At 33.4% G+C, this 17,378-nt stretch overlaps 1 protein-coding gene across 12 annotated transcripts in view; it reads right to left on the bottom strand.

The window, feature by feature from the left end:
- LOC128240716 (titin homolog) overlaps positions 1–17,378 on the bottom strand; it is an 84,855-nt gene that overhangs the window by 63,189 nt on the left and 4,288 nt on the right. For 10 of the 12 annotated variants that reach the window (XM_052957491.1, XM_052957499.1, XM_052957488.1 and 7 more), the window contains exons 5-10: positions 17,165–17,347; positions 16,234–16,439; positions 15,462–15,542; positions 7,330–7,459; positions 4,882–5,085; positions 380–544 (exon numbers count right to left, since the gene is read on the bottom strand). In XM_052957491.1, coding sequence (XP_052813451.1) covers positions 380–544; positions 4,882–5,085; positions 7,330–7,459; positions 15,462–15,542; positions 16,234–16,439; positions 17,165–17,347 — 969 coding nt within the window. Of the gene's footprint in view, positions 1–379; positions 545–4,881; positions 5,086–7,329; positions 7,460–8,667; positions 9,585–11,315; positions 11,427–15,461; positions 15,543–16,233; positions 16,440–17,164; positions 17,348–17,378 lie in introns of those variants that run through there. The other 2 variants (XM_052957495.1, XM_052957498.1) reach the window with 2 other exon arrangements.

The following is a 17,378-nucleotide window of genomic DNA, read 5'->3' on the forward strand; positions in this document are numbered from 1 at the left end:
AGGCGGTTTCGAAAACTGACCCCTACTTTCATGATCCTGACTATCAGTAATAGTTATGGCACCCACATCCTGAGATATTGAAATTACACTTGTTCACGTGAGGTTATGATCTCATTCACAAGGATCAAGTGGGTGAAGTAACTGTATCATGTTGTCAAGGACAATGTTCAATAACTACTACGCATATAAGTGAAAAGCGTTGTAATTTATCCTCACAGTACTTATTGCACAGTAATGCTCAGCCAACTAATATCATTTTGATATGGGAGTAAATGAAATAATAATCTCAAACGTAGTTTTATAAAGAACCAATTTAGGAAGTTCTTCATAGTCTATGAGCCCTCGAAATTAAATCATACTTTTAAAAATCATTTTTTACCTTCAAGGTCTACACTGTGTGCAGACACTCGGTTTCGGCGTTTTTCAGCATTTTGTCTGCGTCGTTCCTCAGCCTCCCGCTGCAGTGCATCACGTTCCGCTGGTGCGCGTCCGTCTGCAGGTCGCTCAACAACACGACCTCCGGCCCAACCCTCCTCCTCTTCCTCTGCAAATACCAAGTTTTACTTTCAATAATATGCAATACCATGTTTCACTATTTATAATAGGCCGGGATGGAATCTACACAGAACTGAATTTCACTGTAAAAAATGGGGTATGATAGATTAAACACAAGTAATACCAAATTTGAATGTGGATAATAAAAAATAAAAAATAACTTTTAATTATCATTGTAAAAATAATCCTGGTCGAACTTTTATATGTACAAAGTGATAAGGTTGTATTGGGTAACTTTCTTGGCACTGTTTTTTTGTAACAATAATGTCCAAATGTGTATGTACACAATATTAAATTTATCAAAATGAAATGTTTTCCATGTAACATTGTCTTGAAGCCTGTTGTTTTTGTCAGCATTTGACTAGAACCACATCATTGTATATATTGGACCTTATTGTCTTAACCATTTTAAAACATGGCTCTCAGAATTTATTGGGTAAAATTCAAACAATAATCTAAATCTGTACAACAATATTTAACAAGCACATTTAGTTTCTGCTGTAAAAATAACAGTATAGTTTTGACTTCCATGGATTAAAAATATATGCTAGAGCTTCTTTAAAATACAATTTCTTTTAATATAAATTGCTATAAAAATAATAAACAAAATTTAAGTATTGGAGTAAAAAATAAAAAAAAATATACTGATATTTAGTAGCTCTAGGTTCAAGTGAACTGGACACAATGGAAGTGATTTAGTTCACATGCAAGGATGTAAAGTTACATATTATTATGAAAGAATGTGTTTGTGATTCTAATATCATAAATATCATCCTTGGAATGTACAGATTTGTGACCTAGGCTGGTAGTCATATAACATCTGAAGTCATTTCCTAACTGAAGTCATTTCCTAACTGAAGTCATTTCCTTACTGTAGTCATTTCCTAACTGAAGTCATTTCCTAACTGTATTCATTTTCTTTAGTTAAGTTATAATCTCACTGATCAAATGATATAACAGCTTTATAATAATGTCTGAAGTACTTTATTTTCTTTGATTTGATTAAAATAAAAACTATAATGTTAAACACACCCATAAATTTCTTTTAATTTGAGTATGAAATTTTAATTAAATTGACTGAAGTTAAAAAAATGACTTAAGATGTTTCATGAATTCTCGCCTAGTGCTGTAAAACAAATGGTAAAAACAGTGAAAAATTCCAAGTAAAAATCATTTGAGTCTTAAAAGGCCATAGCAAAAATCTATGAACTTTATCCTGTGGGGTCCAGGGCTTTAAGGCCCCTTGGCAGAGTCAGGGCAGTGTGTTGGGGTTGGGGGTCAGAGAGGCAAGGCCCTATTCATGCTCCTGGGATTGAAGCATTTTAAGAGCATTAAAACATACCTGCATTGAAGGTTTAAAAACAGGCTTGCTTTAGTTTCTCAACCCTAAATTCACAGCACTCAGGTAGTACTTTCTCCCAGTAAGTAAACCAGAAAAATACAAATAATGAACTTAACCGTGAAATGAAGAAATGGGAGGACCCTTAGAAATGCCAACAATTGGCCTTTTGAGATCAGTGTGATATCTGGGTACTCAGTGAAAGATTGATATATCAGTAAAGACATTTGTGAACAATTGACATTCTGAAATCAGTTTGATATCTGGGTACTCAGTGAAAGAATGATATATCAGTGAAGAACTTTATGAATAAGTGACATTCTGAGATCAGTGCGATATCTGGGAACTCAGTTAAAGATTGATATATAAGTGAAGAATCCAAGTGAATAAGTGACATTCTGATATCAGTTTTATATCTCAGAACTCAATGAAAAAATGATATATCAGTGAAGAACTCTGTGATTAAGTGACATTCTGATATCAGTTTGACACCTCGGTACTCAGTGAAAAAGTTATATATTAGTGAAGAAATTTGTGAACAAATGACATTCTGATATCAGTTTGATATCTAAAACTCAGCAAAAGATTGATATATCAGTGACATCAGTTTGATCTCTCAGAACTCAGAGAAAGATTCATATATCAGTGAAGAACTTTGTGAACAAGTGACATTCTGATATCAGTTTGATATCTGGAAACCCAGTGAAAGATTGAAATATCAGTGAAGAATCCAAGTGAACAAGTGACATTCTGATATCAGTTTGATCTCTCAGAACTCAGTGAAAGATTGGTATATCAGTGAATAATCCAAGTGAACAAGTGACATTCTGATATCATTTGATATCTAAGAACTCAGTGAAAGATTGATATATCAGTGACGAATCGTAGTAAACAATTGACATTCTGATATCAGTGAAAGATTGATAAATCAGTGAAAAAAACATTGTGAACATTCTGATATCAGTTTGAAATCTCAGAACCCAGTAAAAATGATACATCAGTGAAGAACTTTGTAAACCAGTGGCATTCTGATATCTGGGTGATATCTCAGTGAAGAATCCACAATTAACATTCTGATATTAGTGTCTGTGTACACTAGTAAAAAATTCAAGTGGACAAGTGACATTCTGATATAAGTTTTATATCACAGAGCTCTGATAATAATGATAGTGAAAAATAATATAAAAGTGAAGAACTTTGTCATCAAGTGACATTCTGATATCAATTTGATATCTTGGTACTCTGTGAAAAAATAATATATCTGAGAAGAAATTTGTGAACAAGTGACATTTTGATATCTGGGTGATATATCAGTGAAGAATTCAAGGGAACAAGTGACATTCTGATATTACTGTGATGTCTGGGTACTCAGTGAAAGAATGATATATCAGTGAAGGATCGAAGTGAGCAAGTGACATTCTGATAACAGTGTGATGATGCTAGTAACAAGTTCAAGGTCATCCAGGGGTCACGCAGACTACCTTCACTTGCACTATCCTGCCCAAACACCTCCGTAATCTCCTCATGGAGAGGCAAAAATGAGGGGTCCTTAACCCCTACCACAGCTTCAGTAGAAAGTTGGGGTGTGGCCGGGACCACACTTAGCTGCGGGACCATACTATCTCCTCCTAGTGATGTCCGACAAACAAACCATTATTTATTAAGTATATATTCTTACTCGTCTACCCTTACAAATCACAGGCTCAGCGCAATTCAAACTTAACTCCATATAAAACTAGAAAGAGTTATGTTTATTTGGCTCAAGCCTTCCATTTTGATAATTTTAAGTTGTCAAACTAAATTGTCTGATAGCCCTGAACACTTGTGTGAAGTTTCAAGTCAATTTAATCTACAGATTTTTGGATTGATTTAAAGTTCCAACATACCAAAAACCTTAAGTCAAACTCTTTCGCTGCTTTCTGATTTGAGAATTTTCACTGCATCATTAGAGGTTTTATATTTTATTTTTAATATTTTGCACGAGTATTATTTATGGGTACGTCCTATACGTAGACAATTTTGTTAATTGTCTTGATTAATATACGTCAATTTATTAAATGCAATAATGCCTCAAATATTTCTCATCACTCTACACAATGCAACAATTATCTGGAGTAATTTTAAAAGAAACTTATGCATTCATCATTTAACAGTACAAACCATGCTTAAATCTTACAAGAAAACAAACAAGTCACACACAAATTTTAAATCTAGACATGCATCAAACTCTGAGACAACCCATGCATACATATTATATAAGACATTGTGCCAACTGCTCAGGACTTTGATAAGTTAACAACTTTGTTAACATCATCATTGTTAACTTTGAAATCTTTATTTATCTGGAAGTTTAATGGATACACTTGTGACCTGCAATATTTCAAACAATATTTAAGACAAATGTTTCAGCTATACCCACTTTATGTAATTATTTGAGTACATCTTAAAAAAATTACATTTAAATGTTAACAACAATTTAGTTAATCATGTTGTTAACTTCAGCAAAGTTCTGAATAATTGGCTCAATATATTTAAGGCTCTATTTTCTTAAAAGCAAATGGTTGAAATCTGATGAGGGAGATCTGATGAGCTCTCGATGGCTGTGGGTTAAGGCGCCTAAAGATCAGTTTCAAACCTTTACCCTTATAACTAGTGAGGTCTATCACAATTCTTGGGCAATCAAAGTCTTCCTCGAAATCCAACCCACTCAACTCATAATCTTATCAGCCACATAAATATAAATTGTCTGATGAAAATACATTGCAGAAATAAAATTTTTTAAATTTCATTTCAATTTTTATTTTTTTACTTATTTTGTAAAGAACTTTAATAAGTTGTTTGAATATAGTTTCATAAATCACTGAAGTATAACAAATAATATTATATATGGTCACAAGATGCTTAATTCTTGAGTTTAAAATTAATTTTTAGTTTTAAAACAAACTTGTCTTTGAAGTATCCATGACAACTGGGTGTATTATACCGACCTGTGTTTGTCTGTGCAATATAAGCCTGCGTGTGCTCTCTGCTGGCCTCTCCGATGGGCGTGAGCTGAGTGTGTGACTTATCTTGGTGACCAATCGGTGGCAAGGGGGCGGGGCCTGGCAGGGTGGTAGGTAAGCCCCTCCCACTTGCCGAACTGTGGGAGGAGGCGTCATCTCGCCATGTGACTGACAGCTCCCCAGTCGGACCTAGACACAATCATGCGTAAAGGGAACCACACTACATACACATGCAGGCATGCTATCATATACCACTACACATGAACACACACAAACCCGACTGTTTACAGAATGCATGTCTTAAATACAGTTTTCTTCAGTTTTTAAGTCCATGTAAGGTTTATATCACTGGTCTTCAGATATTTACACAAAAATTGGCTCATTCCCAGACAATTTTTTTATTAGGTTGTCAAAATGGTTAATCTATGAGAGTGTTACTCTAAAGGAAAAAACACCATAGAGGCAACAAATGTATACCACCATACTGGATGCATGTGGCACAAAAAAGACAATGTTTTTCTAAAAATGTATTATCTCCCTTAATTTTTTAAAAGCGGAGATATTCAAGGGAGATAATATTAGTAAGACTTAATAGTCAATTTGAGTTGTCTTTCTTGTGCCAAAATTCACCATGTCTCAATTTCTTTGTTCTTATTTAAATGGTTATCATAAAAAAATGATTAAAATTCCATAAATTGTTCACCAATTTACTCGAGCGATTGCTTATCAATGTAAATAAAGCCTTAAAAAAAGCTTCTTTGCCTTAAGCTTAAGTTTTAACTATAAAAGACAATATTAATGAATAAACAATTTTGGGGCAAAAAATAACAAATCATTCTGCAAACAGTCATTATCGCACTGAAACCATAAGGAATAAAATTTGTTTGTTTACATATCATGCACCAAATGCAACCACAGTTTCTAACATGCAGTGCACACTCTCTTCAGAAATAACAAACACAATTTTGCTCAACTGTTTTGGATTGAAAGTACCTTGTAAGTTTCCACATTTGCCATTTTTGTAATAACATAAATATAATTATCTTTTCCTGTGAGATTAGCAGTGATTCATTTTACTTCGCATCCGAAATTCTATGCTGGGTTGGTTGTTCAGAATTTTGTTGAAATTAATAACTTTTATTTGTTAACTTTCAAATCGTTTTTGCGCTGGAAGTTTACAGGATTCTCTTGTTATTGGCTGTATGTCAAAAATGATTTGGGACAACATTTTCAGATGTAGGTGTTTATATTTAATTATGTGAGCATATCGTTATATATTCCACATTTAAAAGTTAACAATTATGTCGTAAATCACGTCGTTAACTTAAACAAAATTCTGAACAATCAACTCAATGTTTTTCCAAAGGACCCATTATTCGTAAACATGTGCATCAGCTGGGTGCAGAATTTTCAGTTGAGTAGGGTTTAAGAGAAAGAGTCGTGGGTGCTGCCCTTTTTTTGGTAACAATTCTCTATCTTCATGTGCATCCTTCTGCCTTCATGAATCAAAAGCTTTAGATAACCAAATATTTCCTTTGCTTTTTTAAAAAAGCTTGATATATGATTATAAATACACACAAAGTTAATATACCAAAAACTTCTTCAATAAAACACATCTGCAACATTTTTCGTCAAATTGATAATATTTATGTTTTTCAAAGCCCAATAAAATGGACCCTTTTTCCCCTTAGCACCATGACGCTTTTCTGCAGCAACCTGCCCTTTTTAAAACCTGCCTAAAACCCTATTTTTCAACAATGTCAAGGGACGCATTCACACAGACTTTCAAATGAATTACTGCCTCAGAAAACTAATATTATTTGATAATATTATATCACATAATTTAAATTTCCTTGATAAAGTTTCCCTAAAACAGATGAGCTTTTGCATCCAAACTAGGGTACTCTTGTTTAAAACATCACAAAAATCTGCCACCTTCAATATTGTCTACATTTTAGCAGACTATAATAAGATGTCTATTAGGCCAAAGATTTTTTAGATTCTTCTAGGATTAAGCCTTGTCTGAACCATTTATTTATTTGAAAAAAAAAATCTGGTTGTGGCTAGAAATTATCAAAAAAATTATTCAAACTTTGTGCGCCTCTCAAAAAGCTCTCAGTATTTGTCTGTTTTTATTTCTCAGTCTAACAAAGGGCATATTTCAACAATAACTAAAGCCTTGCTTTATATGAGCATATTGTGTCTGGCAACTTGTGTACCAAGTTTCATTCAAATATCTTGATTAATTTTTTATTTATATCCAAGGCCTCGAAATAAGATGAGTAAAAATTAGTTCTGTCCACCCATAGCAATATATCCAAATTCAGATTAGAACCTAAAAATTCTGTTTCACTGGCCTATTAGAATTTACCATTCCAATAAATATCAGGGGGGAATATATTTTTAAATATGGGAAATTAGGGGAGATAATACCTCTTCGATGCTGTCCGAGTTTGCTTCCCTTGAATGAGCCAGACTGCTGCGAGCGGTCGTCTCGTTCTGGTAGGTCTGCGTCTAAAACTTGGGCTGGAACTCCACGCTGTTCACTGGACTGTAGCATAGACTGAAATAAATAAAGGGGCATAATTCAACAAAATCTGAGCCAGATTTATGGGTCTTGCTACACAAGTATATTAGCACAGGTTACATTTGCGACAGGACACCACGCTGAAGTTTAGCATAAAATGGAATGGACATCATGAACTATTTTAATAAAACTACTATGTGGCTATTCTTTAAAAAATATTTAATATTTTGCCTGATTCACAAAAAAATCTTGGACTAATTAAAAAATATCTTCAATAGTTAATCATCACGAGACTTGTCTGGATAAAATAATCAAGGCAAATCCTGGTTCCTAATTCAGTTTATACTGCACAAGTACTACCGAAAAAGTTGACTTAATAGACCTCGTTTTCAATTTACCAGGTAAATAAGTAGGGGAGTTAACTTTTCTTAGAATAAAATGCATTTTTCAATCTTCACGTTTGGGGTTTTTGTTACTCAATATAGAAAATAACACAATTTTTTTTTTCAGCTTATATTCTGAAGTTGCCCACATAAATAAACACCAATAAAACTACCTAATTATTTTCATTTACATCCTAACAAGATTTTCCTTGCAAAATATCCCACAGAACTAAATGAAGCGGAGTGTAAGGGGTGCCCGATGATGGGATTCAATAAAAAGTCCCAAACACTATTAGTCAAGGGAAGCAATTGCGACATTGATATTGTTAAGTGAAGTAATGCGATATGGATGCAAATGGCCACCTTTATGGAAGGCTTCCCGAGGGTTTTGCTCAGAAAACCAGGGGATTTTTGCCCTCAACTAAGAGTACACTTATCAACCTATGCCTGCAAATTACATGTTCTATTTTTAATTTTAGTCAAACTCCTTTTAACTGAAAAAACACTGTATAGAGTATATGGCTAAGCTTTGATTTAAAAAACGCATCTTCATAATCAAAAAGCGCAGCTTAGAAGAAAAAAACTCAGCTTTTAGAGAAAAGAACATAGCTTTTGTGCAGCTCTTTTTTAAAAAGCGCAGCTTTGAAGAAAAATCGCAGCTTATTAGAGAAAAAAACATAGCTTTTGCTAAGCTATTATTAAAAAGCACAGCTTTTGCTAACCTTTCTATAAAACACACACACGGAATATTTATTTCATGCCTGATAATGGAGCTGGGAATTTTGGCATGTATGTCATTTAAAAATCACTTTAATTACCGTATAACAAGAGTAATACATATGCATAAAATGCTGTAATTACCGGCATTCGTGGCAACAAATAGCCCAAAATAAGGCTATCATGGAATTGCCCGGTGTTGAAAAACCCGGAGCCCAATCGATGAAGCTTCAACTCATTTGGTAAGCGTCGTAGCTTGTAACAATGGGTGCGTTTTAATTTCGTCTTTTTATGTGAGGCAATAAACGGCTTCCCGACCAGGAACTTTCTGGGAATCGGGGGTAAAGGTGCAACAGTCATCTTGAGTTGAGTTGTCCTCAGTTGAGTGTACTTTTATTGTCCCATTGTACAGTTTAACACTGAGTTGAATTGTCCTGTATTGTGTACATGTATAAACACGAAGTTGAGTTGCCTGAGATGAGTTGCCTTGATTTGAGCTACTGGTAAGTTAAGCGTACTCTTATTTTACAGCTATTAATCAAGAGTTGAGTTTTCTGAGTTGATATCGAGTTGTCATGAGTTGAGAAATATATTTTTTATTACACTACTTATTCAGTCAATATGAGCTGAATTTTGTCCTGAGTTGAGTCGAGTTGAGTATGACTACACCAATTTGACTCTTGATCAGTAAAGTTGAGTTGAGTTATGTTGTGTTGAGTGCACTCTTAAGTCACTGCTGTACAGTCATGTTAAGTGGATTTATCCTTAGTTGAGTTGAGTTGAGTTGGGTTAAGTAAGCTCTTTACCTCACTGTTGCACAGTTATCTTATCAATGTCTTCATCATACGATTATAATCCTCACAAACACAATTGTCAAATTCATAAGATCTCCAAAAACTTTTTCAGTAAAATTCTCCAAATTTTTCAAAATGATTTTTTGGCATTTTTCACATATTCACATCCATTTTTTTTTGGTTCATGTGTATTTGACACTGAATTCCTTAAAATATTATCATCACTTTCACTGTTAATCTGTTCATGGAATTAAAGCTGTCATCCTTCTATAAACATTTGGGAAAATGTAATGATAAAAAAATTATTATCGACAGAAAAATTCCATTTTTCATACCACCCATTAAACGAAGGATTACAGATCATATTCGCTCTAGGATATTGGAATTATCCCTATAAGAATACAGATATGGTTTTCATAACATTTTAATACCATGCTTTCATAATATTATTAGCAAAGAAAGATAACAACTGATCATTTTGATTCCTAAATCAATACTTAAGAAAAGCCATAGTAGTGTCCAGTAGCTGGCTAAAGCCGTAAAAATGTCTATAAGAAAACACCTACTTTTTAGCACGAAGTCATTAGCCCGAAATCAATCATGCTATATTGAACATTAGAATAAAGAAGATATGAAAATATTGTCCTAGGTAATTGCAAATCATGGCATATATCCCATAATATGTTCGTTAGCGCACATAAGTATAATCCTTGTTTTTAATTTTAGATTGGCCAATACATACGCCAGTCAATTTTCATTGAAAAATTTACAGTTTTCCATATCTGTATAATTTGATTTTAAGTCTATATAAATTTCATTTTTTATTTCAAATAAAAAAATTGAATTTAAAATCATTAATTGATATTTCTCAACTTGTCCAAATTACAATACATTATATATATCACTGTCAATTAGAATAATCCTAATTTTGTAAATTGCTATACTTTCACCTATTTTGATAAAAAAATATTAATGTGGATCAATTGTATCTACAAAACAAACTATTTGTCAAAGGATCTACCATAATATAATTAATTTTGTACTTCATTCTAGACTTGTTACTTCTTTTTTGTACACGTTCAATAGAAGTCAATATCATATTGAAAAGTAACATTATGCATTGATATTTTTTTCATTAAGACATTACGATAACATCATTAACATGAAAGCAATTATATTGGAACCCTGGTCTTAAGAACCTGATACAATGTACCCGTAATTCCGACGTCAAGAGTGCTTCAAATAAAGTCCAGGTTATGTGTCATAGTTCAATTAATAAGACAGAAATTATTTTCTCATTCATTTCACTTTCACTTGACATTTTGGTATGACTTCATGAACCTTAGTCCTATTTTTCGCACACAAATGCGTTAGAATCAACTATCGGTATTTAAATAAGTTATTAACAGTTAATAAAAAATATCATTATAATTTTTATGAAAAAGGAACATCACAGTGCTCCGCCACTCTTCTTATTTAACCAAGGGAAACAACTCACTAAAGACTCTTGCCAGAGTTACTGAGCTTATTGCATAAATGTGTATTGTTAACATTAAATTTTCCATGTATGGTCATCATTTAAGTTTTTGAAAGTAACGACTTAAACAACAGTGATGACACAAGACATTATAACAGACCAGTTTTAAAGACACTAGCAATACACGCTTTGCAATGTGTACATTTAATTGAACAAGATAATGTTACTGAAATTAATATAAGCTCATGTATTATATCGCACGGAAGGAAAACACATGAAAGATGATACATTTATCAATTCAAATAAATAAATCATGTATTAAAAGCATCTTCCACATGAAATTTATATTCTAAATCCAAAAGAACATCTTTTTCTAAAAAAAATATACATCCCAGTGCAGCTGAGTAAACTTTTTTCCATATATTTTCCACAAAATACATTAAGTTCTTAATAAATTTTCCATCCAATTAATTTAACATGGAATGCACATTAATATCAGAGGTATAATTCAAGACCTTTACTTTAATTATTCTAATAATGAAAAATTCCGAGCACTCATATTATACACGTTCACACAATTTCCTTCTTTGGTATCCTTTAAATTTGAAATTCAAATCCGTGCAACATCCAAGATTTTTCCCACAGAAATTCAAAAGAGTGTGTGTCTCTAATTAAGAATTGTGTGAGCTACCCAGCCCTTAAATCACCATTTAGAATTTGATAATTGATTTAAATGCCAGGAGTCTTTTAACTGTTTATCAAGTATATCATTATGCGAGCTATAAACAAAGGCAATAGACTATTTTGATGAGTTGATTACAGAAAATAGTTGTTGCAAGGAAGAATTTGAAATACTGTAAAGTCAGATGTATTTGCTAGTTTCTTTTGCTTGATTTTTTTTTAAAATGAAATTTATATTGTAAATTGTTGAAAATTTTGAATTCCACATCTATTTTTCTCCAAACAATTTGTCAATGAACACTTACTGGGGATCACACCTGGCATATGTGTTCCCCCTTAAACTGTCTCACTTAACTTTAATATGCCCATTTCAAAGAAGAAATATGAAAAAAAATATACAAGACTGTACAATTTCAGATTAACAAAAGCCAACATTTTAAGGGGAAAACCAAACCTCCCATATTATATGTTCTAGTTCTTCAGGAGGGGAGCATGTCTCCATTTGTGCCTCCTCTCAAACAATGAGCTCTGGACCCACCAAATTTTCATATGGTTTGGCTTTTATGTTTTGAAATTTTGGAAATTTTATTCCTACATGATCAAAGTCGTTTTACAGTTTTTACTTGCAAACGTGACTTTAAACACACTTTAAATAACAAGTAGTATTCAAAAATAGAATTTCCATTTAGTCATTCATTTGTTTTTAATGATTAAGTGGGTTAATTAATTATACATGCTGACTTAGGTATAAAGACATTAGAGTAAACACTAAGGAATTTGTTATTTATTTTTGCTTACTTAACAATTAATTTAGCAGCCAATTAATGGTTAAGTAAAAATTAACAATATCGATCACTAAGAAATGCTATTAAAACAAACAATATTCTAAACATGTTATATTATGCATACAATGAAATGATGATCATGAATTGTGTCTTTGAAATTCATGCTCAAAATTTAACAAAATGTTATGAAAGTATACACATAATTCTTAACTGAAATTATTTTTAGTCACTTAAATCAAATCTAGTCATAAATTATACTGCCCATTTCATAAAAAAAGAGAAAAAAATCCTTGAAAATGAATTCAACAAATATTTACAATGTTTTCTACCCATTCAGAAATAAATCTTATTCCAAAAAATTAAAACTTTCAAGACTCTCGCAAGGCTGTTTTTAATCCAAAAAAATTAATCCATAAACAATATTCCATTTGATTCAAGCACTCAGAATGATAATATATTTTGATAAAACTTTATGATAGTTCAAATATTGGATCGCAAATATTTATTAATTATGATATCATTATTCACTCTTGCATTTTTCCTCTTTTAGGTATTAGAAAAACAGAATTAAAAATAACGTCTTAATCCTATTTTCAAAAAGCAACATTATATCAATTCTGAACTATAAAGACTCTATCAATTAAATCTTCTACAATATATTGATCTGAGAGTAAGAAGGCGTAACGCATCTATGAAATTGAAGCATATGAATTAGAAATATATTTGCTAAAGATGAAAAAACAAATTTTCCACTTAATTACTGCAAAAAGGCAGTGAAAGTTGATTTGCGAAAGGCTGATTAGATTTCTTTCAATGAAAAGTTACAGTCAATTCAAATGGAAACAAATTGCATACTGTGATGGAAAGTAAAGTGTAGAATTTTGCCAAAGATAACAGTTGCAGACTGTAGACTTTTCAATCCACTGGCAAATGCAACATGCTAGGAGAACATAGGGCTGGTATTCATAAATACATCTTAAATCTGCACTCTCACAGTTTTACCGTTTTGTAAACATTATTATTTTTTGTCTTGGAATCAGCCAATTTTTGCATAAATATCTGCAAACCAGTGATATAAGACTGCTGATGAAAGATCAGATCACAGATTTTCAAATATCTGTTAGAAAACTAATGTATTATGGCTAAAAGTGTTACTAACGGTTTAAGAAAAATGCATAAACCTTAATTTATCTTTATCATAAATATTTTGTCAGCAGTCATATATCACTGGTTTCCATGCAAAATAAAAATGGCAAGTTCCAAGACAAACATTAAAAAGTTGTCAAAACATTCAATCTGTGAGAGTGCAGCTTCAAGTCATTTCCCTCAGTTAAGTTTCTCATTGGACATTTCATACAATAACTTAATAAATATTGTAAATACTTCATTTTCATTGATTTTATTGAACAAATATACTTTTTTATAATTAATTCTACTAGGAAAATTAAAAAATGGACTTAAGTTAAGAAATTACTTATGATAAGATGTTTTATGAATCCTGCCCCAGGACTGCCTGAGAACTGAGAAGATGACTTAACTATATAGTTGTCATCCAATGTAGTCTTAACTAAGACCAATGGGGGTAGGTGGGGGGTGGGGGGGGGGCTCTAAACAGGGCGTTGGGTGACCATCAAGATCTCTCGGCATTTTGGCTTTGAAATAACCATTTTGGCCCTTACCCCACTGACTGGTGGGGTAAAGTTCCCTCTCTGGCATTGGAATTAACCTTTCAGTCACACTAGAGGATGTGACAGGTTGGAGCCACATGCAACCACAAAGTTGCCCTCAGACCATCGTAAACACCAATATAAGAAACAAATTTTAATGGCAGAACAGTCTTGCATGGCTGGGTTAACAACATGTTCTCGTTGCACTTCACCATCTAAGGAAAGTCTTTTCAAATCAGTTTATTGCTAAGCATTGTACAAAATGGAAACATTTGACTGGCTGTGGTATATGCTGCCAAGATTGAAAAAAGGCAAATTAATCCAATACAATCAGCAATGTTGCCCCCCTAAAAAGACTCTCTTAATATAGAATAGCTATTTAGTGCTTAAGTTGGCAAGAAATGTGTTGATTTTAACCCCCTGGTACAGCAACTTACAACGATGTGATATGAATTGTTTTGTTGCCACTCAATCTTCCTAAGAAGTCTATAAAAGAATCAATGTACATATTAATTATAATCCTGAGCCACACCAAATTGATGTCACATTTGACAGATTTCCCGCACCTATTTTTTCAGAAAATGCAAAATAATTTTATTTAGAGCTGCTATTTTTTACATAGCAAGTAGAAAAGAACACAGTTTCTTGTAAATTCATGTTGCATTGAACAACATTTGTCATGTGATTACATGTTTCTAACATCTCCAAGATAACTGGCATACTTATATAACATGAATACTGTGGTTTTTCTTATTTAACTAATATTGAATAAAAATAAGTAATAACTATTTCATCATTATCAATCTAAATGATAAAAGATGTATGCAAAAAAAATGTTTACTAAAATAAATGTCAACGAGTACCATAAGTCAAGTTACTTCCCTTGACCAACTCTTGATCCAATAAATGCATATATAGTATTAACTTAATCTGGGGTTTGTTGCTTAAGTTGTTAGCTCTTTAGTGATCCTAAAACAATTCCAATGTAACATTTTGTTACAAGAGAGCACTTCATTCACTCCAGTTGCTACACTTTTGCTGCCTAGGGAACATCATTTTGACTCAGATGGTTGCATCTACATCTACCCTAAATTAATCTGTTAAAACACAGAAACTTTCTGGTGGTGGGGCTGGTATTTTTCTATTGGTCTACAAGTAAGCATGTTTTTTATGTAGAACTCTCATTCAGCACTCGGCCTATTCAACTCAACCCTGATTATAGCCACTCAACAAATTAAGACAACAAAGATGAGTTATATCCCACGACTTAGGTAGTACTTGACAAGCTTCTGGTCCTTATCTAAGGAAGATAACTCACTAATGCCAAAATAAGAGCGGTATTGGTTGCTTTTCAAAGAAAAATAAATAAATATCTCTTTAACAAGCATTTTGGAATGACAGCTTTGATGGATGATAACTGTCCTATTCATGTTCTCATTTATTTTTGGGAGAATGAAGTGACAAATCATTAAAAGGAGCTCCAGCGTTAAATACTTCTTAACCCATTATTTAGATATAAAGAGACTACACAAACCTCCACTGCATCCCGCATATCAAACTTGGGAATATTCTTCGTCTCCTCCTCAGGAAGTTCCACAATTTTTGTTGCGTACACCTGGAAGAAAAATATGGTGATGTTTGACATGGAAGAAAAATACGGTGATGTTTAACATGGAAGAAAAACAGGTGTTGTTTGACATGGAAGAAAAATATGGTGTTGCTTGACATGGAAGAAAAATACGGTGTTGTTTGACATGGAAGAAAAATACGGTGTTGTTTGACATGGAAAAAAAATACGGTGTTTTTTGACATGGAAGAAAAACAGTGTTTTTTGACAATCTGATAATGAATAGGTGAGCCTGTGTTAAAGTAGATAGCCTTTTAAGGTCTGATACTCATGATTGTGAAAATTATCTCAAAAAATATATTACAACCATAACAACAAGGACAATTTTCTGGTATAAGTTCAGATAAAATAAAGAACAACAAGAGCGTCGTGGAGCGAATGCTAACACTGACTATTGCTTTTCAGTAGAAAAAGGGACAATCCTGATGGTCAGAGTTATGGGCCTTGCAATACATGTGCATATTGTCTCTGGCAACATTTGTACAAAGGTTCATTTCCATTTGCTGAGCAGTTTTTGAGATCATATATAGACTAGAAGGTTAAAGTTGTGGCACTATTATGACAACAACACTAATGCTATGACAATACCTTGACCTTTCTTCCAAAATACTGGCTTAGCTAAACCCCGCCCCACCCCCCTCAATTAACCTTCATGTAAAATCATCCATAGAAAACAAACCTGTTGTTTCTCCAGAGCATAGTGTACAGCGCCTTTCACAAGAAGGTCAGTAAGGACCTCCGCCTGCGACTTCTTATCCAGCTGGCTGTAAACTGCCTCATGTAAATGACCATCAGCAGCAAGGCTTGCAACTTTCACGGAACCCGCACCTCTTGAGCGACTCAAACGACTTTCTTCATCTTCCTCCTCTGCGATGTCATAGTAGTCTGAAAAAGATTGCCAACATGAATAAGTATGATAAACATAGTAATCATTAACACGTAACTAGACAACAAGGCAGGACGGATCATACTTCACATAAGATGTACGGCAACAGATCGTTACTTCAAGAACTATTTCTAAATAAGCAATTAACCTGTTACCTGCAATGCTGGCCATATATTGTAGGACATGTAGCCATAAAGTAAGTTGGGTGCAAAAGCATGCTTAACACCAGTTTGTACCGCGCCGGGCACTGTGATAAGCAGTCAGTTTATGAAGTATCAATGACCAACTTAATGCTTACCCCTCTCAGCAGTGTGATAGGTTGTTGTTTCAAGTTTAATACAGAATAAATCAACTCAAGATTCCTTAGACTACCTTGAATGTGTAACCAAATAGCAAGCCGCTATTAACCAGTTTGTGTGGCCACGGGTGTTTTACATGTTGCCGTTTCAAGACTTATTGACTATTAAAATTACTAACTAAAGCTTTCCTGCACCCTGTATAACATGCAGCCTGACAGTGAGTCTGGCGAGTCAACTATACACCAGTTTTTATGATGTCAGGTAGTGTGATAGGGCATCATTTCAGATTTCTGTGACTGGCTGTTCCTTGAATGTGTAACCAAATAGCAAGCTGCATTAACCCAGTTTGTGTGGCCTCCGGTAGTGTGACAGGTTGCCGTTTCAAGGACTATTAAGTATCGAAATTACTAACTAAAGCTACGTACCAGTTTCCTGAGACTCTGGCCGCACCCTGTAGAATGTGTAGCCTGACAAAGAGCCAGGTGATATCAGCATGCTGCGTAACAGTTTGTACGGCGTTGGGTAGTGTGAGAGGTCGTCATTGAGTCGTCGAGATAGATGAGGTAGCAGAGGGTTGTAGTAGAAGAGGGATTTCTCTGTCAAGTAGCCTGTAGAGATATATAACGAATTTAAACATTT

This window comes from Mya arenaria, chromosome 7 (assembly GCF_026914265.1).
Source record: "Mya arenaria isolate MELC-2E11 chromosome 7, ASM2691426v1".
Classification (NCBI taxonomy): Eukaryota; Metazoa; Mollusca; class Bivalvia; order Myida; family Myidae; genus Mya; species Mya arenaria.